General features: G+C 40.5%; 1 protein-coding gene across 6 annotated transcripts in view; it reads right to left on the bottom strand.

Moving 5' to 3' along the window:
• Arhgap44 (Rho GTPase activating protein 44) overlaps positions 1-17,899 on the bottom strand; it is a 157,838-nt gene that overhangs the window by 42,296 nt on the left and 97,643 nt on the right. For 4 of the 6 annotated variants that reach the window (XM_042693941.1, XM_042693926.1, XM_042693930.1 and 1 more), the window contains exons 6-7: positions 14,128-14,204; positions 7,380-7,497 (exon numbers count right to left, since the gene is read on the bottom strand). The exons of 1 other annotated variant lie outside the window; for it this stretch is intronic. In XM_042693941.1, coding sequence (XP_042549875.1) covers positions 7,380-7,497; positions 14,128-14,204 — 195 coding nt within the window. Of the gene's footprint in view, positions 1-7,379; positions 7,498-14,127; positions 14,205-17,899 lie in introns of those variants that run through there. One more of the 6 variants, XM_042693950.1, reaches the window with a different exon arrangement.

The following is a 17,899-nucleotide window of genomic DNA, read 5'->3' as shown; positions in this document are numbered from 1 at the left end:
AAGACCCATACACAGAGAGTGAAGACAGAGGAAAATGAATTCACTGTCATTGAAAGTTGTATCAAGCATCATTTGGTACAGAATCTTCACCTAACCATCTCCAGTAAGTATTACATATCTATGTTAGATCGTAAGGTTACAAAATTTTGAATTTCTTTTGTGCTGGTCATTTCTCAAAATGAACAACACATCTGGGGCTTAAAAACTATTGGTTAAAGCTGGGTGCCAGAAGCTCACACCTGTATCCTACCTACTTAGGAGGCTGAGATCTGAGATTTGTGGTTCAAAGTCAGCCTGGGCAAGAAAGCCCATGAGACTCTTATCTCCAATTAACCATAAGAAAACCAGAAGTGGTTCTGTGACTCAAAGTGGTAGAGTATAAGCCTTGAGCACAAGAACACAGACACAGAGTTCAAGCCCCAGGATTGGACAAAACCAGAAAACAACCCCCCCTAAACTATTGGATAAATGATAAATGAGGAAACTAGGATGCAGAGTTGGCATAATTTTCAGGAGAATAAAATATGTTCAAGATCTCCTGAGGACCCTCTATATAAATGTCTTTCCAAATATCATATTGAGAAGAGTTTGTCAGGATCAAAATCATTTGCCATCCTGCAGTGGGTCTGCTCAGCAGACTTGAGCCACCTTGTTTTCAGGATGGAAAAGATCAAATGGCTTGGTCAGTAAGAAAAAGCAAGGGGACGCTGAAAGGACTAGCTGCTGCATTACATACACTCTCAACATCTCAATATTCTAACTAATCCAACAGAATCAGTTATATAGAAAAAACTAAAACTAAAAACAAAACAAAACCCAAAACAATTAAAACTGGTATGTACTCTAGGGAGAAGGAAATGATATATGTTAGAAGTTCAGAGCTATATAGGAAGAACACTATGGAAGTACTAGGTGAAGGTAAAATTAAACTTTTATTTAAAACTCAATCATTTGTTTTTGTTCACTTGTTTTTGAGAGAAGGTCTTACTATGTAGCTCAGGCTAGCTTAGAACTTGAAGTCCTCCTACTTTAGCCTCTTCAGTGCTAAGATCTACATGTACCACAATGCTTTGGCTTTAAAACTTTTTTCTTGTTCTTAACTGACCTAGCAGATAACAGTTGCAAAATAACAACAGTAACAATGTAGCCAGAGTTAGGAAAACCTTGTTATTAAAATGCTCTACATATGAAAGAATATTATGCCATTTGAGAGTAGACTTGGATTAGTTGTAACTGACTAGTGCAAACTAGCTTGACCACAGAAGTTTTTAAATGGCATATAACATATATATATATAAGCTATATATATATATGTATAAATATATGTATGAGAAAATGAAAGCAGAGAAGAGGTTCAATGAAAACAACAAAAGAAGGAAAAATTATGGAAGACAAACACAGATGCACAAACTAAGACCAACAAAGATAACAGTAATAAGTGTGGTAGCTATTTCTCCATTATATCACTATTACTCTACACACTGATGGCCTCAATAAAAGGCAGAAATTACCAGAGTAAGATCTTAGAAGAACACTCAACTATATGTTGTCTACCAGGAACCCACTATAAATATAAAGACACAATGGACTAAAAGCAAAGGTACAGAAAAAGATATACCATGTTAACACTATTCAGAGCTGCTACTTTAACATTTGAGATATGCAGACCAGAGTAAGGGAAGTAAGAGATTCAGATGGGCAATAGTTATGGTGGAGTCAATAGAGTCCGAGACAGAGCAGTCATTAATTACATAGTCAGATTCTAAAAATACATGAGATAATAACTGATAGAACTACAAGGAGATGAATCCAATATGACCGTATAGAAGCTTCATTCAACACCTTTCTGAGAAATAGATATAGTGGGGCAGACAATAAGCATGGACAAGGTTTATTTCAATTGGATTGCCAATGAACTGGATATAACTGTCAAGTTTTTTTTATTATTAAGTAGTTGTACAAAGAGGTTACAAATCCATATGTCAGATTATGAATATGATGCATCTTAATCACGGCCACATTTTCCTATTACTGATTTCTATGGACCACTGCCTCAACAGAATATCTATTCTCCTGAGCTCATGTGTACCACACACTAATAGACAACATCTGGGCCATCAGACGCTACTTAATGAATTTACAATAACAAGAAATTGGGGCTGGGAATGTGGCTTAGTGGTAGAGTGCTTGCCTACCATGCATGAAGCCCTGGGTTCGATTCCTTAGTACCACATACACAGGAAAAGCCAGAAGTGGTGCTGCAGCTAAAGTGGCAGAGCTCTAGCCTTGAGTAAAAGAAGTTCAAAGACAGTACCCAGGCCCTGAGCCCAAGCCCCAGGACTGGCAATAAATAAACAAACAAACAAACAAACAAATAAATAAAAATAAAAATGAGAAATTATGCAACATAGGAAGTGGTGCTGTGGCTCTAAGGGTAGAGCACTGGCCTTGAGCTGAAGAGCTCAGGGATGGCACCCAGCCCAAGTTCAAGCCTCATGACTGACAACAACAAAAAGGAATTATGCAACATCTACTTTCAGACTACAATGGAGTTAAACCAGAAATCAGAAATCACACCAGTAAAAGGAAGACAACAGGAACACCTTCAGACACTCAAAGGAGTGATCCATTTCTAAATAACAATCCAGTTGAAAATGGTTTTCTTCTGCCACTCCTGGTGCTGCTAGGTCCCTGTGGACTAGGCACCTCTTTGTAAAGCAGCAAGGGAGAAGACTCCAGCTTGCCATGGCTGATGACAAGTCTAAGGAATAAGAGACGATTGTAAACTGTGGTTGTGTTAATGGGAAGATGCAGGACAGGATAGTTCTGTGGTATAGCTTAATAAAGAGGCACTTATCATTCAGAGAAGTAATAAACACATACAAATAAATAAATTTAAAAGTACATCTTAGATATTTTTAAATCAGGTGTCTTGTTTAAATGAACTTACTAAAATATTTTAATTAAATTAAAATTTGGCAAATACCTAAATAGACAGTTCACCAATATAGACAGAGGGCAAATAAGCACATGAAAAGATATTAAATATCATTACATCACTCAGGAAATAGGAATTAAAATAAAAGAAAGCATTACATGTCTATTACATGTCTACTAAGGAGTGGAAATCCCAAACACTGACACTACAAAATGTTGGAACAGATGTGTAGCAACAGGAACGCTCACTCATTGCTGTGGGCATGCAAATTAGTACTGCCACTCTGGAAGAGAGTTGGCAGGTCTTTGCAAAACTAAACATATTCTCACCGCAGCATTCAGCAATTGTGCCCCTTAGCATTTGCCTAATGAACTGAAAACTCATGCCCACACAAAAACCCACCTATAGGTGTCCACTGTGCCTGTGTTCCTAACAGCCAAAACTTGACAGCAGCCAAGATGCCCTTCAGTACAGAAACGGAGAAACAAATAACAATCTCATTCACCATTAAAAAGAAACGAGCTTCTAAATTATGTAAAGACTTGGAGGAAACTTAAGTGCATATTACTATGTATAAGACCCCAATCTGAGCCAGGTGCTGGTGGCTCACGCCTGTAATCCTAGATATTCAGGAGGCTGAGGTCTGAAGAGGGCAGTTCAAAGCCAGCCCGGGGAAGGAAAGTCCCCATGAGACTCTTATCTCCAATTAACCACCAGAAAACTGGAAGTGGTGCTGTGGCTCAAGTGGTAGAGCGCTAGCCTTGAGCTGAAGAGCTGAGGGACAGCGCCCAGGCCCAGAGTTCAAGCCCCACAACCAACCAAAAAGAAACAAAGATCCCCATCTAAAAAGGCTCTATTATTCCAACTGTAGAACATTCTAGAAATGGTAAAATGATGGAGATAGAAGAAAGATGGATGACTGCCAGGTGTCTGAGGGAAAAGGAGGACAACAAACACAGAGGATTTGGGGGACAGTGAGATTACTCTCCTTGGTACTAGAATGATACAGTCATGTCATCATCGACATGTCCAAATCCACAAGAAACACACCATCAGTGTGTGTGGGCCTCAGTGATGACATTCTAACACAGCTTTCTCCAAGTGCATCAGTTCTGCACACCTGGCTCAGGATGCCAGCTCACACCTGGCTTAATGTTGCTGGTGTGTCACAAAGTAGGGGACCTTAAAGACTTGTCTCCTGAGAAAATACAAAAACATAAGAATATAATGGAAACCCCAGTCAAGAAGCTCAGAGGAAAGATCAAGGTGGAAACTGAGAAACTGGCAGCCAAAGAAGTAGAATTAAAAAAGAAAGTAAGAAGAGAAGTTGAACAAAACCTTCAGTGAGAACTCTCATGAGCAGCTCAGCACAAAGACAAGACTCCTGGGAGTGGAAATGATTGTCACAAACTTCATACAATAAAACAGATGTCACGGACCAGCCAAGATAACTACAAAGGAAGAAGGAAGGTGGCCTCACTGAACACTGCGTTTGCTACATAGCCATTAGACTAGGAAGAGGCAAACAGATGAAGATGATTTCACAAGCAAATATGAGGGATTGCATGGTAGAATTTCACTTCCTGAAAAGGTGCTGATTTAACTATCTACCTAAAGCCACAAAAATCATACCATACATGAAAAGAAACTGGTATGCATGAGAAATATGTAAAATACATTCAAGTATTGAAAGTATGAAATGGTTTATCTTTTGGGTAGAAGATGTCTCATGGCCCATGTGGAAGCTTTTTCCAGGCAAAGGAAATAGACAGAACTAACTAGGTTTTTAAGATCAGAAGACAACAAGCAAAGCCAATAGCAGAGCTGGCTAGAAAAAGTACCTGCAGTATAGCAGACATGAAAGTATTTCATGTTCCTTGTATGTAGAGAACACACACACACACACACACACAAATTCTTAAAAATAACTGAAATAAATTTATCTGATTTGGGGAAGGGAAGGGGAAGCACAGAAATGGTGGGATAAAAGGTAAACCAATTCATCAGTGAAACCCATTATAGATACAATGTTGGAAATGAACTATATAACTTGTGGGAGGGGGGCTGGGTAGAGGCAAGTTGGGAGGGGGAAAACTGGGAGAGAATGACATTCTTCAAAAGGAAACATACTCATTACCTGATTTATGTAACTGTAATCTCTCTGTACATCACATTTACAATAAAATTTTAAAAAATTATAAAAATCCTGGCTCAACTGCTAACAAAATAGGCAATTCCTCCAACTGGTTATAGCTTATGTGGAAACTAACCAATAAACTCATAAAAATACATTCATTGCTACTAATATTTAGGCAAATTGAAGCTCAAGAACACAAACAGAGCACCCCCCCCCCCCCCCGTGCCTCCCGAGCCACAGACTAGTGAAACTGGAAACAGGAGTAACAAATCTTATAGGTAATGATGAGAGGAAATGTGCCACTTTTCATACTGATGTTGGAAATGTGAATTACTATTTTCTTTTCCTAGAAGTAAACTACCTTCACCTACTTAAAAAAAAAATCTATCTATCTATCTATCTATCTATCTATCTAGATTATATATATGCATAGATTTTGACTTAAATGTATCACCTTGGGAAATCTATGCATTAGGGAAATAACCAACTTACCAGCATATAATGGTACAAGTATGTTTACAGTACCATTTTGATACAGAACGAAGCAAAATACAACAATGAAGAACTCATCAGTCTTAACATCCTTCAATAGGAAAACAGCTAAATAAGTCATGGTGTTTGTATATGTACATATAAGCAAATGTCTATCCACATATGTGTAATATGTATATATACATACATGTATATATGTGTACATATATAACATGGAATGTTATACTTTCAGTAAGTTTGACTTTGGATACTAGCTTGAAAAGAGTGGTTAATTTTAAGAATTAGGTGCTAGACTAATTATAAACAGCACAGCTGATATTTATTTGTTAAAACTGCAACAGTAACTAGGGTAATACTATCCACATGTATGTGTTTGTATGACTATGAAGGAAGGTATGCAGTCTACAGGTTGTAACACTTATAATATTCCTTATCCTTATAATTTTCATGGTGCTTGGCATGTAACACAGTACATTGTCAAAGAGAATTTTAGGGGTTCTTTATTGTTTTCCCCAGTTCTGGGGTTTGAGCTAAGAGCTTCTTGATTGTCTGGTTTGTTTATTTAAAGCTTGTGCTCTACCAATTGAGCCCAGCTTTTTGCTAGTTAATTAGAAATGGAATGTCTCACTTTTCTGCAAGAGCTGACTTCAGTCCATGATCTTTTCAATCTCAGCCTTCTGAGTAGCTAGGATTGTAAATGCAAGCCACTGGTACCTACCTCAGAGTTATTAATACATATTGGTGGGTGGGAGTGGGAACTAGATACCTTATTTGTAAATGGATTGCTGAGCTGGGAGGGAGAGAATTCTTGCCTTTTGTCATATTGTATTTTTCCAATACTATGGTAAATGTATATCTATGGTAAATATATATCTTTTTATAATCTTCAAAGTCTTTGGCAGAATGTAGGTCTTAGGCAGAACAGTAAAGGTAAGTAGCTACCCTAGAATGCATACAGTACTGACACTCTTATTTTGACCTATTTCAATGTGTCCTCCTACCACTACACTCTATGTCTACTGGAAAAGGTGTCTAAAACTCCAGCGAGGGATTTGCCATCAACCCGGGAGTCCAAGGGACAAATTTGCCTTATCACAATGAATTCTGGAACTGAAGTATTGATCTTACTTTGCTTGGCTCCACAGAACTATAACACCAACAGGATAACAACAACAGGAGATCAGAACAGAGAAAAATGTTATGTTTGTTCCTTGAGACTAACTAGAGTTTGGAGTTCCTTGCCAACCTAAACTAACATATGTACATGTTAGCAGATGTACATGTCCATTGAGTATGATGAATGGTGTGTTGCTAACTAAATCTTACAAATATGTGTTAAGAAAATGGGTGGTGAGCATGTGAATGGGTTCAACATGATGAGCTCTCTCTTAGAAGTGGAAAGTTTGTTTGCTCTCTGACTATCCCCATGGCTAGCATTTCACTTCATAGACCAGTCTTCCTGGAGGCACACAAGGAGACATAGAAAGTATTAAGAAGGTAATGAAAATAAGCAATTTATAACAGTCAGTCAAGGCTCATCCGTGGTTTCAATTCTCAATTGTTGGCCAGAAGTGTTTCTCACAGAAACAAAGGCCATTTTCTCTTTGCCTGTTGTGCAGTATCCACATGGAATAACCCAAGGCTGACTGTCTGAAGAGGTCAACATCAAAGCCTCCACTCATGTCCTGGTATCTGGACATGAAATAATCAGGCAAGTTTGAAGACCTGCACTTTAACTAGACACCTGAGAAGAACCAAACAAGAGGGCTCCCCATTGTGTCCCAGAAGAGAGCCGTGAAGAAGGGCAGGTACCCTGCAAATCTCCACTCTGTTGGCCGCCTCCTCCATCTCTTCCCTGAGGGCATCAGCCTTGGCACCCGCAGGCTGCAGGCTGCCGGACAACCCTGTGGACTTGGAAGTCTGCTGCCACCTGATGGAAAACAGGAGAAAAAAAAAAAGAGGAGAGGCATGAGACAGGCAGAACCCTGGGGCTATCCGAAACTGAGAGTATACCCAATTGCAGATATTACCCCTGGGGACTGCACACTCCTGCTGAGAAGGAGAGATGATGAAAATGTTATCATGTGCTAACCTAGGAGAAAAGTGGGCCCTACCTCCACATCGCAACTACAGGCTGAGACTGGGGATCGGGTAGTCCTATACAAAGAAAGAACGTCTCCCAGGTTGCCATTGCCACCTCTGTGGTCTTCTGAACAGCAGGCCAAATGACAATTACTACGAATGTCTTTTTAACAAGTGCATGTTATTTTTCAGTGACAAATTACAATTAGGTACATTTACAAAGCCCCGGACTAGTGAGTGGCTCACGGCTGTAATCCTAGCTACTCAGGAAGTTGAGATCCGAGGATCATGGTTCAAAGCCAGCCCGGACAGGAAAACCCAAAAGACTCTTAATTCTAATTAATCAGCAAATGGAGCTGTGTCTCAAGTGGTAAAGTATCAGCCTTGAGTGAAAAATCTAAGGGATAGCACTCAAGTCCTGAGTTCAAGTCCCAGTACTGGCAGACACACAAAAATTATGTATTTATTTGGTACCATGTAGCATGATTAAATAACTAATGAAATACATAATGTTTTACATACTAACAGTAGTTAATAGTAATGTATTATATACATTTCAAAATCACTATCACTATCTCGCAGTATAGCCTGTGTCATTCATTAACTTTCCCGGTGGGTATACATGTGGGAATTCTACTATTTGACTGAAGATAGTGATAGATGCTAATTGAGAACATACACCAGTAAGAATAAAAACAACTTGTAAAGTAAAAATCTTCACAGATAGGGAGAAAACTGTACAGTAATATTTATATTTTCATGAAAAATATTATCTTTGTGAGGAAGGAATACTGCCCTTCCCATCTCTCTGTCTTTTTCCTCGCTGGTATGAATATTTGAATTCAAGGCCTCATACTTGTTAGGCTGGCACTCTACCACATGAGCCATACCTTACCTAAGCCCTTTTTGCTGTCATTATCTTTTTGAATATGGTCTTGTATTTATCCTTTGGCTGGCATGGGCCACAATCCTATTTGTTTCCTGTTCAGCTGAAATGAAAAGGGCATGCCACCATGCCAAGATTTTACTGGTTGAGATGGGGATTTTCCAATAATTTTGTCTGGGCTGGTCTTGAACTGCAGTCTTCCTAATCCCTACCTCCTAAGCAGCTGGGATGACAGGCATGAGAATGCTATCTGGAAGAATCCTGGCTTTCTGAGGGAGCCTCTTCAGATGAGGGACCTTATTGGTTGCTAGTCATTATAGGGGAGCTGATGGAAGCCCTCCCTGAAAGGCAGTTCCAAGGACACTAGGCCCAACAATGCGTTTCTCTTCTTATGGGTCTGTGAACTCAATGGTTCATAGGTATCAGCAGGTAGGAGAAAGAGGCCAAACAAGCTGTTATTTTAAGAATGACTCTCCTGAGCCAGATGTCAGTGGCTCACACCTAAAACCCTAGCTACTCAGGAGGATGAGGTATAAGGCTCAAAGTCCAGAGTCAGCCTGGACAGATAAATTCAAGAGTTTCTCAGCTCTAGTTAACTAGTAGAAATCCAGAATTCCAGAACTGACTCAAGGGGTAAAAGTGCAAAAAAGCTGAACACAGACACTACACTGAAAATTAACAACTTGTAGACAAGAGGGAAAAACTGGGAGAAAGTGAAGGAAGGGCTGGCATTATTCAAAAAGAAGTGTACTCATTACCTGACTTATGAAATGGTAACTCCTCTGTTCATCACCTTTATAATAACAATTTAAAAAAATTAAAAAAGTAAAGGAGAGAGAGAGAGAGAGACAGAGAGAGAGAGAGAAAGAGAGAGAGAGAGAAAGAGAGAGAGAGAGAGAGAGGAAACTGAGTAAGAAGAGGCCCTGAGTTCAGGCCCCGGTACTGGCACAAAACAAAAACAAGACCAAACAAAACCCTTAGTCTCCTGGATATTTTATCTTCTTCTTGTACTAGAGACATGAGATGTAGAGATACTTCTAGACCATAAGAAAAACAACAGGGTACTCAAGATGACTAGCAACATATAAACCTGGCTTCAGGCTTGGCAAGTCTGAAGGGAGAGGAAAGGATTGGGGAATCTAAGGTGTGTGTCCCATTGAGGGGAGTGCTGGCCTGTCTAAGATAACTCCAGGTCATTGGTTGTCAAATGTTTCCATTGATAAGAGAATTTAGAAACTTTATGTGAACTCCTCTCATGTAAAGCAGGAAGGGATTAGGTAATTTTTCTAAACATCATACAGGCTAATAGAGTACTGACCAAGCAAGTAGCTGTGGTGGTTCTATATGGCATTCAGGCCAACAGTTTGAGGCCTCTAAGGTAGGGGTAAAAAATGGGATGCTCCTGCCCCCTGCCCCTCCCCATCTTAAAGTTCAAGAGTATAATCCCTAGAGGTTTTCTCTATTCCACTTTTTTCTTCTGTTACTCATAGAGAAATAAAGAGAGTACAGGAATTGATTATATAAGATAAGGTAAAGAGAAACTAAAGGTGTCTTTGTGAATAGAAAAAAAATAGCAAAGAAAAGGACTCTCTGTTCCCTAAAAAAAAGTGTAACCCTGGGAAAATTCATCATAAAAGGCTTTGGGATGTCCAGTCGGTTTGATGGTCCAGAGAGACACGTGTCCTGGAAAAGATTTCTGATTCCAAGATAAGAATTTAGGGCAAATTAGAAAGAAGATATTCTACTCAATGTGATTTCAAGACTGAAGTTGAAATAAGTTGGCAGCAAAGGATTGGTGAGAATCCCTGAGAGATTCTTTGTTTTTAGATAGAGGTTTATGATACACAAATGATATTGTTGATTCATACCCCCCCAGGCTTAACTGTTTTAAATAATGTATTAGATTATGGTAAGTAAAATCTGAGATGCCACAGCTAAGACAACAAATATCCTTTTGCATAACTATATAAACATAATAAAAAAAACCCCACAAATACCCCTCCACAGTGATTGCAGGATCAGGTTATAATCATTGTCTGAAGAAATAACAAAACCATTTTTTGTGGTTATAATATATCCCCTCCCCACACACACCAACACATACATATAACTACACATGCACAAATGTGAACACATATAAACAAACATATACCACACACATATAAAGACATAAGTTCGTTTTAATATTTTTGCAAATCTGGGTTAGATTTTCAAGAAAAAAAAATCTCAATTATAGAGCTGGGCGCTAGTAGCTCACACCAGTAATCCAAGCTACTCAAGGGGGCTGAGATCTGAGGACTGAGGTTGGAAGCCAGCCCAGTCAGAAAAGTCCCTGTGAGACTCTTATCTCCAATTAACCACTCAAAGACTGGAAATGATACTCTGGCTCAAGTGGTAGAGTGTTAGCCTTGAGCACAAAGGGGCTCAGGGAGCACAAAGAAGCTAGGTCCTGAGTTCAAGCCCCACAACTTACCCCCAAAAATCTCAATTAGGGTTAATATATGTAAATTAAAACAACATTTCCCCAAGTTAACTGATTTTCCCTTCAAGTTTTTTTTTCTAAGTTGTATCTTTTAGTCAATATCCCAGTTCTTTAAAAGACATACAGTCTCATCTCTCTAATGGAATCTTACTTGCAGTAAGCTCTGTAACTAATGACATAGTCATTTTGAATAGCAAAATACTAAGGAGACTTTGGAAAAGAATCAGCCCAACAGTACCTATCAAGAAAAGTGAACTGAACCATGAATGTCAAGGTATGCTGGTCTTCTCAGACCATCTGCTCTAAAATAAACTCAAGGGTTGACTGTTATTCCACAAAGGTTCTGGACAATGTCCAAGCTTTAAAATCTGAAGGGCAGAGAGTTAGTGTCTTCCCACCATATTAGTGGATGTACCACTGTAATTCTCTGGAGACAGAGGCGCGGGACAATGGGAAGATGAAGACAGGGCACAAGCTACCCCGAAGGCCAGAAGAGAGAAGAAGATGCAAAATGGGGGTTGGGATCTCAGGAAATGGGTAAAGAAGGCAAACCTGAGATCAGTCCACGACACCATGAATGTCCAGGAGAATTTCTGGAAGGTCAACAGCAAAGTACCCTCAGTGGGACGTTTCACCTGTTTTACACCTCCCTGCCCCTGACATCGACATCCTCCACTTTTCACTCCAGCTCTCCTATGTGGTCCAGAAAGCATCTGCCATGCTTTGCAGGACCCTGGCAGTGAGTGCCCCTCTTGGACAGCAAGCTCTTCCCTGTCTTTCCTTTCCTGGCCAACTGACAGGTCAAGGAAGTCGATTTCTATGTACAGTATTCTGACAAAGAGAGTCCTTCCTTTGCACTGGTGAAACTAGAACAAAAAGAAGAGGGTTCATGAGGGCCAGCCCTGAGCCCAAGGGATATCCAATGACCAGGAAGCAAAGGGATCCAAGGAAAAGGTACCTACCTGCATGTGGAGCACTGCAGGGGTGGGGGGGAGATGAGAAAAGACTCTGCTCCCAGGTATTAAAGACTGTCATGACTCCAGAATCCTACTTCTGGTGATCTGCTTCTTAAATTCCACGTGCTGCCTGAGATTCCTCCCTGAGCCCTTCTCTCTTCCTTACACTAGCTCATTTTCTTCCAAAGGAAATCGATATATTACTCTGCTCAGGCTTCTGCAGCAAAGGGCCACAGACCTGGTGGGCTTTGATGACCCAAGTTTATTTTCTTGCAGTTCTGGAGGCTGGACTTCCAATATCAAAGTTCCAAAAAGAAGACCCCTCTTCCTAACTTGCAGTTGGCACCAAGTCCTTTTGTAGCCTTTTCTGTTAGTGTATCAATTATATCGAACAGAGCTCCAGCCCTGGACTACCTTAAATATCTTATCTCCAGAAGTAATCTCAGTGGTGGAGTTCCAGAAGTGAATTTACCGGAAATGCCAGCCAGTATAGAAGATTCAAGAGTTAGCTGTCCAGCAGAGGCCGAATGTGTCCTAGACTCAGAAGGGTTAATCTTAAAATACATTTCCAGAAAAAAAGTGAGGTCACTGGGGGAAAAAGGGAGTGTTTTTCTTTAACCACTGCCAAGCTAAACCAATGGCATGAAAGACATTTCCATATTGTTAATATTCGCTTCAAAATACAAGCTTTAACTCACTACAATGCTTCCTTGAGGTTACTCCCATCCCTTTCCTATACAATCTTTCACTCATCTTCTAAGCATCTGTTTTCTCCGAGGAGGAGACAGGCCTAAATCATTGGCTTTTGAAGCAAACAAGCTAGGTTTACTTGACTAGTGACAAATGTGCACATTTGATATAAAGTCTCACTAGCTTAGATGGATTTGAGGATATTCACCGGAGTTGGAGAAGTCGAAGATCCAGTCACTGGCTAGAAGTAGAAGCAAAAAGTGCCAATCTGGGAGCACAATAGGAAGGAAGAGGACATGCTTGCTAAAAAGTCGCTCTTTGCTGCTAAGAAGTCCTGCTTCATCCTGTAACCTAAACTTAAGTGACTGAAGAATCCATAGCTTAGAGGCTAAGATTAGACCTTCTACTAGTTGCTAAAGCAGACACCTGCAAGAAAATAACTTGAGTGGCTGAGAGGCCTGTATTGCCAATAATTCCCCCCAAAACCATCCACTCTCTCCCAACTCACAGCTCTTAACCACAAAGTGGGCTATGAGATGATGAAGATGGACTAGCAAGCAGATGGAGTAGGATCATCCTAAAAGGCTTAATAAAAAATCTATAAACAACAAAGATTGTCAAGGATCCAAGGCTGGGAAAGTTTATAAAAGCTGAAATTTGGATAGGAGAGATAGAGATTTCCTTCCCAGATTCCAAAATAAAGGAGATGAGAGGCTGAAGTATTATAAATCACAAGTGAAATCTCCAGCGACAGACATCTTTCTGGGCTTTCAGAAACCGCATATCCCTTGGTGTCCTCATTAAACACAACACTGGCCTGGTGAGAAGACTCTCATCAGAGGACTAATCAAAAGTAGTGGCATAGCTGGAGGTAGTAATGACACGCTTCAGTTCTGGCACATGGTCTTGCCAGAAGCTCTGTGCTGGAAAAACAGGCTTTCCTGGCCAAAGCAAGGAAAAGACTTCAGAGCAAAGACCCTAGTTCTTACAGAAGTATTGGGCTCCACAAACCTGGAAGCCTGGTGCCTATCTCATCCTAACAATGGGGCCCTCAGCACTGCTTGGTCAGTGTTTTAGGACTTTGTACAATGTGGTACCTGAACCCTTGTGAACCAGATGCAAGTCTATGTGGTGTAAAGGTGCTGTAATAACTCACAGCGAATCAAGACTTCACAGGTGATCTGAAGCCTGAACTCAGATAGCAGAGGACACCTGCACTGCAAGTCCAAAGCCAAGTTCAAACTCCAAGAAAGAGAAGGAAAAAAAAAAAGAGACTCCACACATTCATTCTGCTCTCTACTTCCACCTCTCTCTGCCCTAACACATGGAGGTTTTGTTTCTCTGTTCTAAGGAAACAAAGAACTTAGTGTTAGAGAACACATTCACTGCACACAAACCCACCCCTGTCTCTGACCCCAAATAAAACCCTTCAAAGAAGCAGGAAAGAACGTAAAGAAATCCTACCTGGTTCGGGAAGAGTCCATGTCCAAGACCAGCTTTGCTAAATGCTTTCTCTGCTTTTGAATGTTCGGAATTTCCACCTGCAGTCATGGATGAGAGACAGGATCAGATAGAAGCTGAAGGTCAGTATTTTAAAGGATTAGGCTTCTGCACAATTAAGAACTACTAACAGCAACCCCATAGTTTGCTAGAACCCAATCCCTATTTTCAAACCAAACCCTCTTCTTCCTTCTCCATTTTATTGAAGTACAGTTGTTCATAAATAGGAGTTACAAGCATTATATCTGTGCATACTCACATATAATTGTGGTACTGGGGTTTGAACTCAATAAGGCCCCCCCCACACACACACACATGCTTGGCAGGTACTTTATTACTTGAGCCACACCCCCCAGCCATAGGGTTATATGTTTTAAGGATGCAATTTGCTATTTTGCTATATATCTATGGCAATCATCACATCTTACAGTTATTTCCTTTCTTTGTGTGTACATGTGCATGCACTAATACACACCTGTACGTATTAAAAACACTTGAGATCTGTCTTCTTAATATCTTTCAAGTAAGCAATTCCTTGTGTGTACTTGTATGTATATACTTGTGTGTGCACGTAGCAATAGCAAAAGCACTTCAGATCCATCTTCTTAGCAAATTTCAAGGAACCAATTCTTTGTGTGTCTGTATCTGTATTGAATACTTGTACATGTGTGTGTTTGTGTGTGTATAGTAAAAACACTTCAGATCCATCTTGACAGATTCAAGTAAGCAACACAGTAGTCACACCATACTGTCCAGTGCATCTCCAGACTCCATTCATCCAGCATAGATGAGACTTTCTACCCTCTTATCAGCCTCCTAATTCCTCTTCCTGAGTAATTCTCTGCTTTCTTCTCTGGGTGCCCACCAAGTCCCCCACTGACTTAAGACAATCTCTGAGGTCCTGTGACTCCCTGTTACTGCCCTAGGTCTGGCCACGCTCTGACTCTCACTTCAGCCAGAAAAACAGGGGCTTGATCTTACCTCCTTTACTTCCACAAGACCAAGACTTGGGGAGAAATAAAGGGAGCCAGGCAGCGAGTTCTGACATGCAGACCTACCACAAAACGAGCAGTGAAAGATGGAAGAGACCTGAGAAGTTTTGAGGCATGCCAGTCGGATGTATGTCTTATAGTTACAGAAATCAAGTAAGATGTTCCCAAAGTAAACAATGAAGAAACACCAACACCATGGCTTTTCTGAGCAACGAGTCCTTCCATATTGGTTATATGGAGATGCTCTTTTTATAGTTTCCTTTCTAAAAATGACTTCCCTGAGCACTCTAGTGCAGGATTTTGGTTTCAGGCCCAGTAAAAAAAAAAAAAAGTAGGGCAGGATGTGAGAATTAAAAAAGGAAAATTGGCCATAAATTAAATGAGAATCATGTCAGGCTGTGGTTTTTATATAAGGGGAAAACATGAGGGAAACCCAATGTTCTGTGAAGGGCTTTCCGTTCATTCACTGTCTTGAGCAAGGCTGCATAAGACACTGAGTGCCAGGACTTCCAAAGGAGAGAGCCGTGTAGGTGTCCATGGGCAGCCAGAGTCTGCAAAGTTACGTGAGGCAGGACTGGGGGATTCCATGGTAATTGTGAGTCTTACCAAGAGAATCCCAGTTTTGCTTCTAAGTCAGCCTAGCTGCTGTTTGTCTGGGGCTTTTGCTATAACATGGCCTGTAGGAGAACAGAGTGTCTCATGAATGTTCTTGGTTAGGGGAGGGTCTGACCCAGGATGGAGGCTGAGAGGACTAGAGTTGGTACATGTCAATGCAGGACTTGGTCTTTGATTGTCTTTAGGTATGCAAGCAATGATTTAGCTGTTCTTCTGTCTTAGAAAAACTATCAGGGGCCAGGCACTGGTGGTTCATGCCTGTAAACCTAGCTACTCAGGAGGCTGAGATCTGAGGATTGTTATTCCAAGCCAGCCCTGGGAAGTAAGTCCATGAAATTCATCTCCAATTAACCACCAGAAAACTGCAAGTGGCTCAAAGTGGTAGAGTGGTGGCTTTGAGCAAAAAAATATCAAAGACATCACTCAGGCCCTGAGTTCAAGCCCCACGCCCAACAACAACAACTATAGGGGAAGGAGAGGAATTGGAAAAAGTCTAGAGAAGTAACCAATCAGGACCTAGGGCGGTATCATCCAATTATAGTGGCCTCTAGTCACCAGTACCTATGTAACTCCAAATTTCAATGAGCAAAAATGAAATGTAATGAAAAATGTGCTTGACAGCTAAGTAAGGCTAGGGGTTGCCAAAGAATGCAGACTTAGAAATGTCCACCATTGATTGCAGGGAGCGCTGAGAGGACTGGTTAGATTTCCATAACCAATGAAGGTAGTGAGACAAGGTCTAAGGTTGGAAGCAAATAAAGCCCACTAACCACTTCCTGTCCCCCTTGCCATGGTTTTTCTGGATGGAAACTAGCAAAAGTGTCACACAGACATTGAGATAGCTAGCTGTTTCAGAGGGGCTGTTTCTAATCAAGATGCTTTTATACTTAAATAACCAAGTTCAAACGAAACCCCTGTGTGTAACTAATTGATGCTATTTTAAAAGTACATGAAGTAGAGGGATAAATGAAACAAATATATAAGCAAAGTTACAAATAAGTAAGTCTGAGTTTCTAAACTCCCATGTGGTCATATCTTTGTTACGTATCTTCTTCTTAAAGGATCTCTACTGCCAAAGATAGGCTTGCTTTTTTAAAAACTGTATGTCAAAGAACTCACATAACAAGTACATATCCTACTGTGATAGGCTTCTTTGTCTTGACATCAGCAGACATTGACAGGTCACATTCATTGCCTCAGCTGCATACTATTCCTTTTATTAATTAGACATCAGTTAGTTGTACAAAGGGGTATCAATTTAACAATATTTATGTGAAAATGCCTCTTGATCACAATAACCCCTCTAGCATTTTCCCTCCTCCCCTATGGTATTGTTTTGTATGCATATATCTTAATATTTTTCTATCCCTTATCATACTGAAGAATGTAGGTTGTTTTCAGTGTTTAACTATAATGAATAATGCTATGGTAAGTGGTTTTTGTTAAGAAGAAGAAAAAAGATACCTACCTTTTTAACAAAATACTTTATGCTGGGCACCAGTGGCTCATGCCTGCAATCCTAGCTACTCAAGAGGCTGAGATCTGAGGATCAGGTTGTAAAGTCCATGAGACTCTTACCTCCAATTAACCATAAAAGACAAAAGTGGGAGTATATACCTGAAGTGGTAGAGTGCCAGCCTTGAGGGAAAAAGCTAACCAGGCCCTGAGTTTAAGCCACAGCACTGGCACAAAAACAAACAAACAACAACAAAACCAAGAGGCTGAGACAGAAGGAACGAGAGATCAAGACTAGCCAGGATTATATGGTGAGACTTTGTCTCAAAAGAAAAAAAGCCAAAGCAGGAGAGGGAAGACTACCAAGCACAAGAGAATTGTACATAGGCTCTAGAATCAGGTCACTAAGGCTACATGTGAGGGGACTGCCATCCATTTTAATGAAGACCTGAGGTGGGTGGGGGAGACAGAGGTGATGGCAGTCTAGGTATGGGGTGGAGATGGAGTTGATATGGCAGCCTTATATCTATTTAGCAGAATGCAAAGAGAAGAGGCTAGAACAGGAGGAGGCGGCAAACAGCTGGTGGGACTGCCTGCCATATTTGGAAATCTTGACGTGGGTTGAGTCATAGTGTTTCTTACTGAAAAGCTATGCCAGGGAGTGGGCCATAGAA

Source organism: Dipodomys spectabilis, unplaced genomic scaffold, assembly GCF_019054845.1.
Source record: "Dipodomys spectabilis isolate Male_0828 unplaced genomic scaffold, ASM1905484v1 ptg000004l, whole genome shotgun sequence".
Classification (NCBI taxonomy): Eukaryota; Metazoa; Chordata; class Mammalia; order Rodentia; family Heteromyidae; genus Dipodomys; species Dipodomys spectabilis.
The sequence above is the reverse complement of the archived record's forward strand: the minus strand, read 5'-3'. Positions and strand labels throughout refer to the sequence as shown.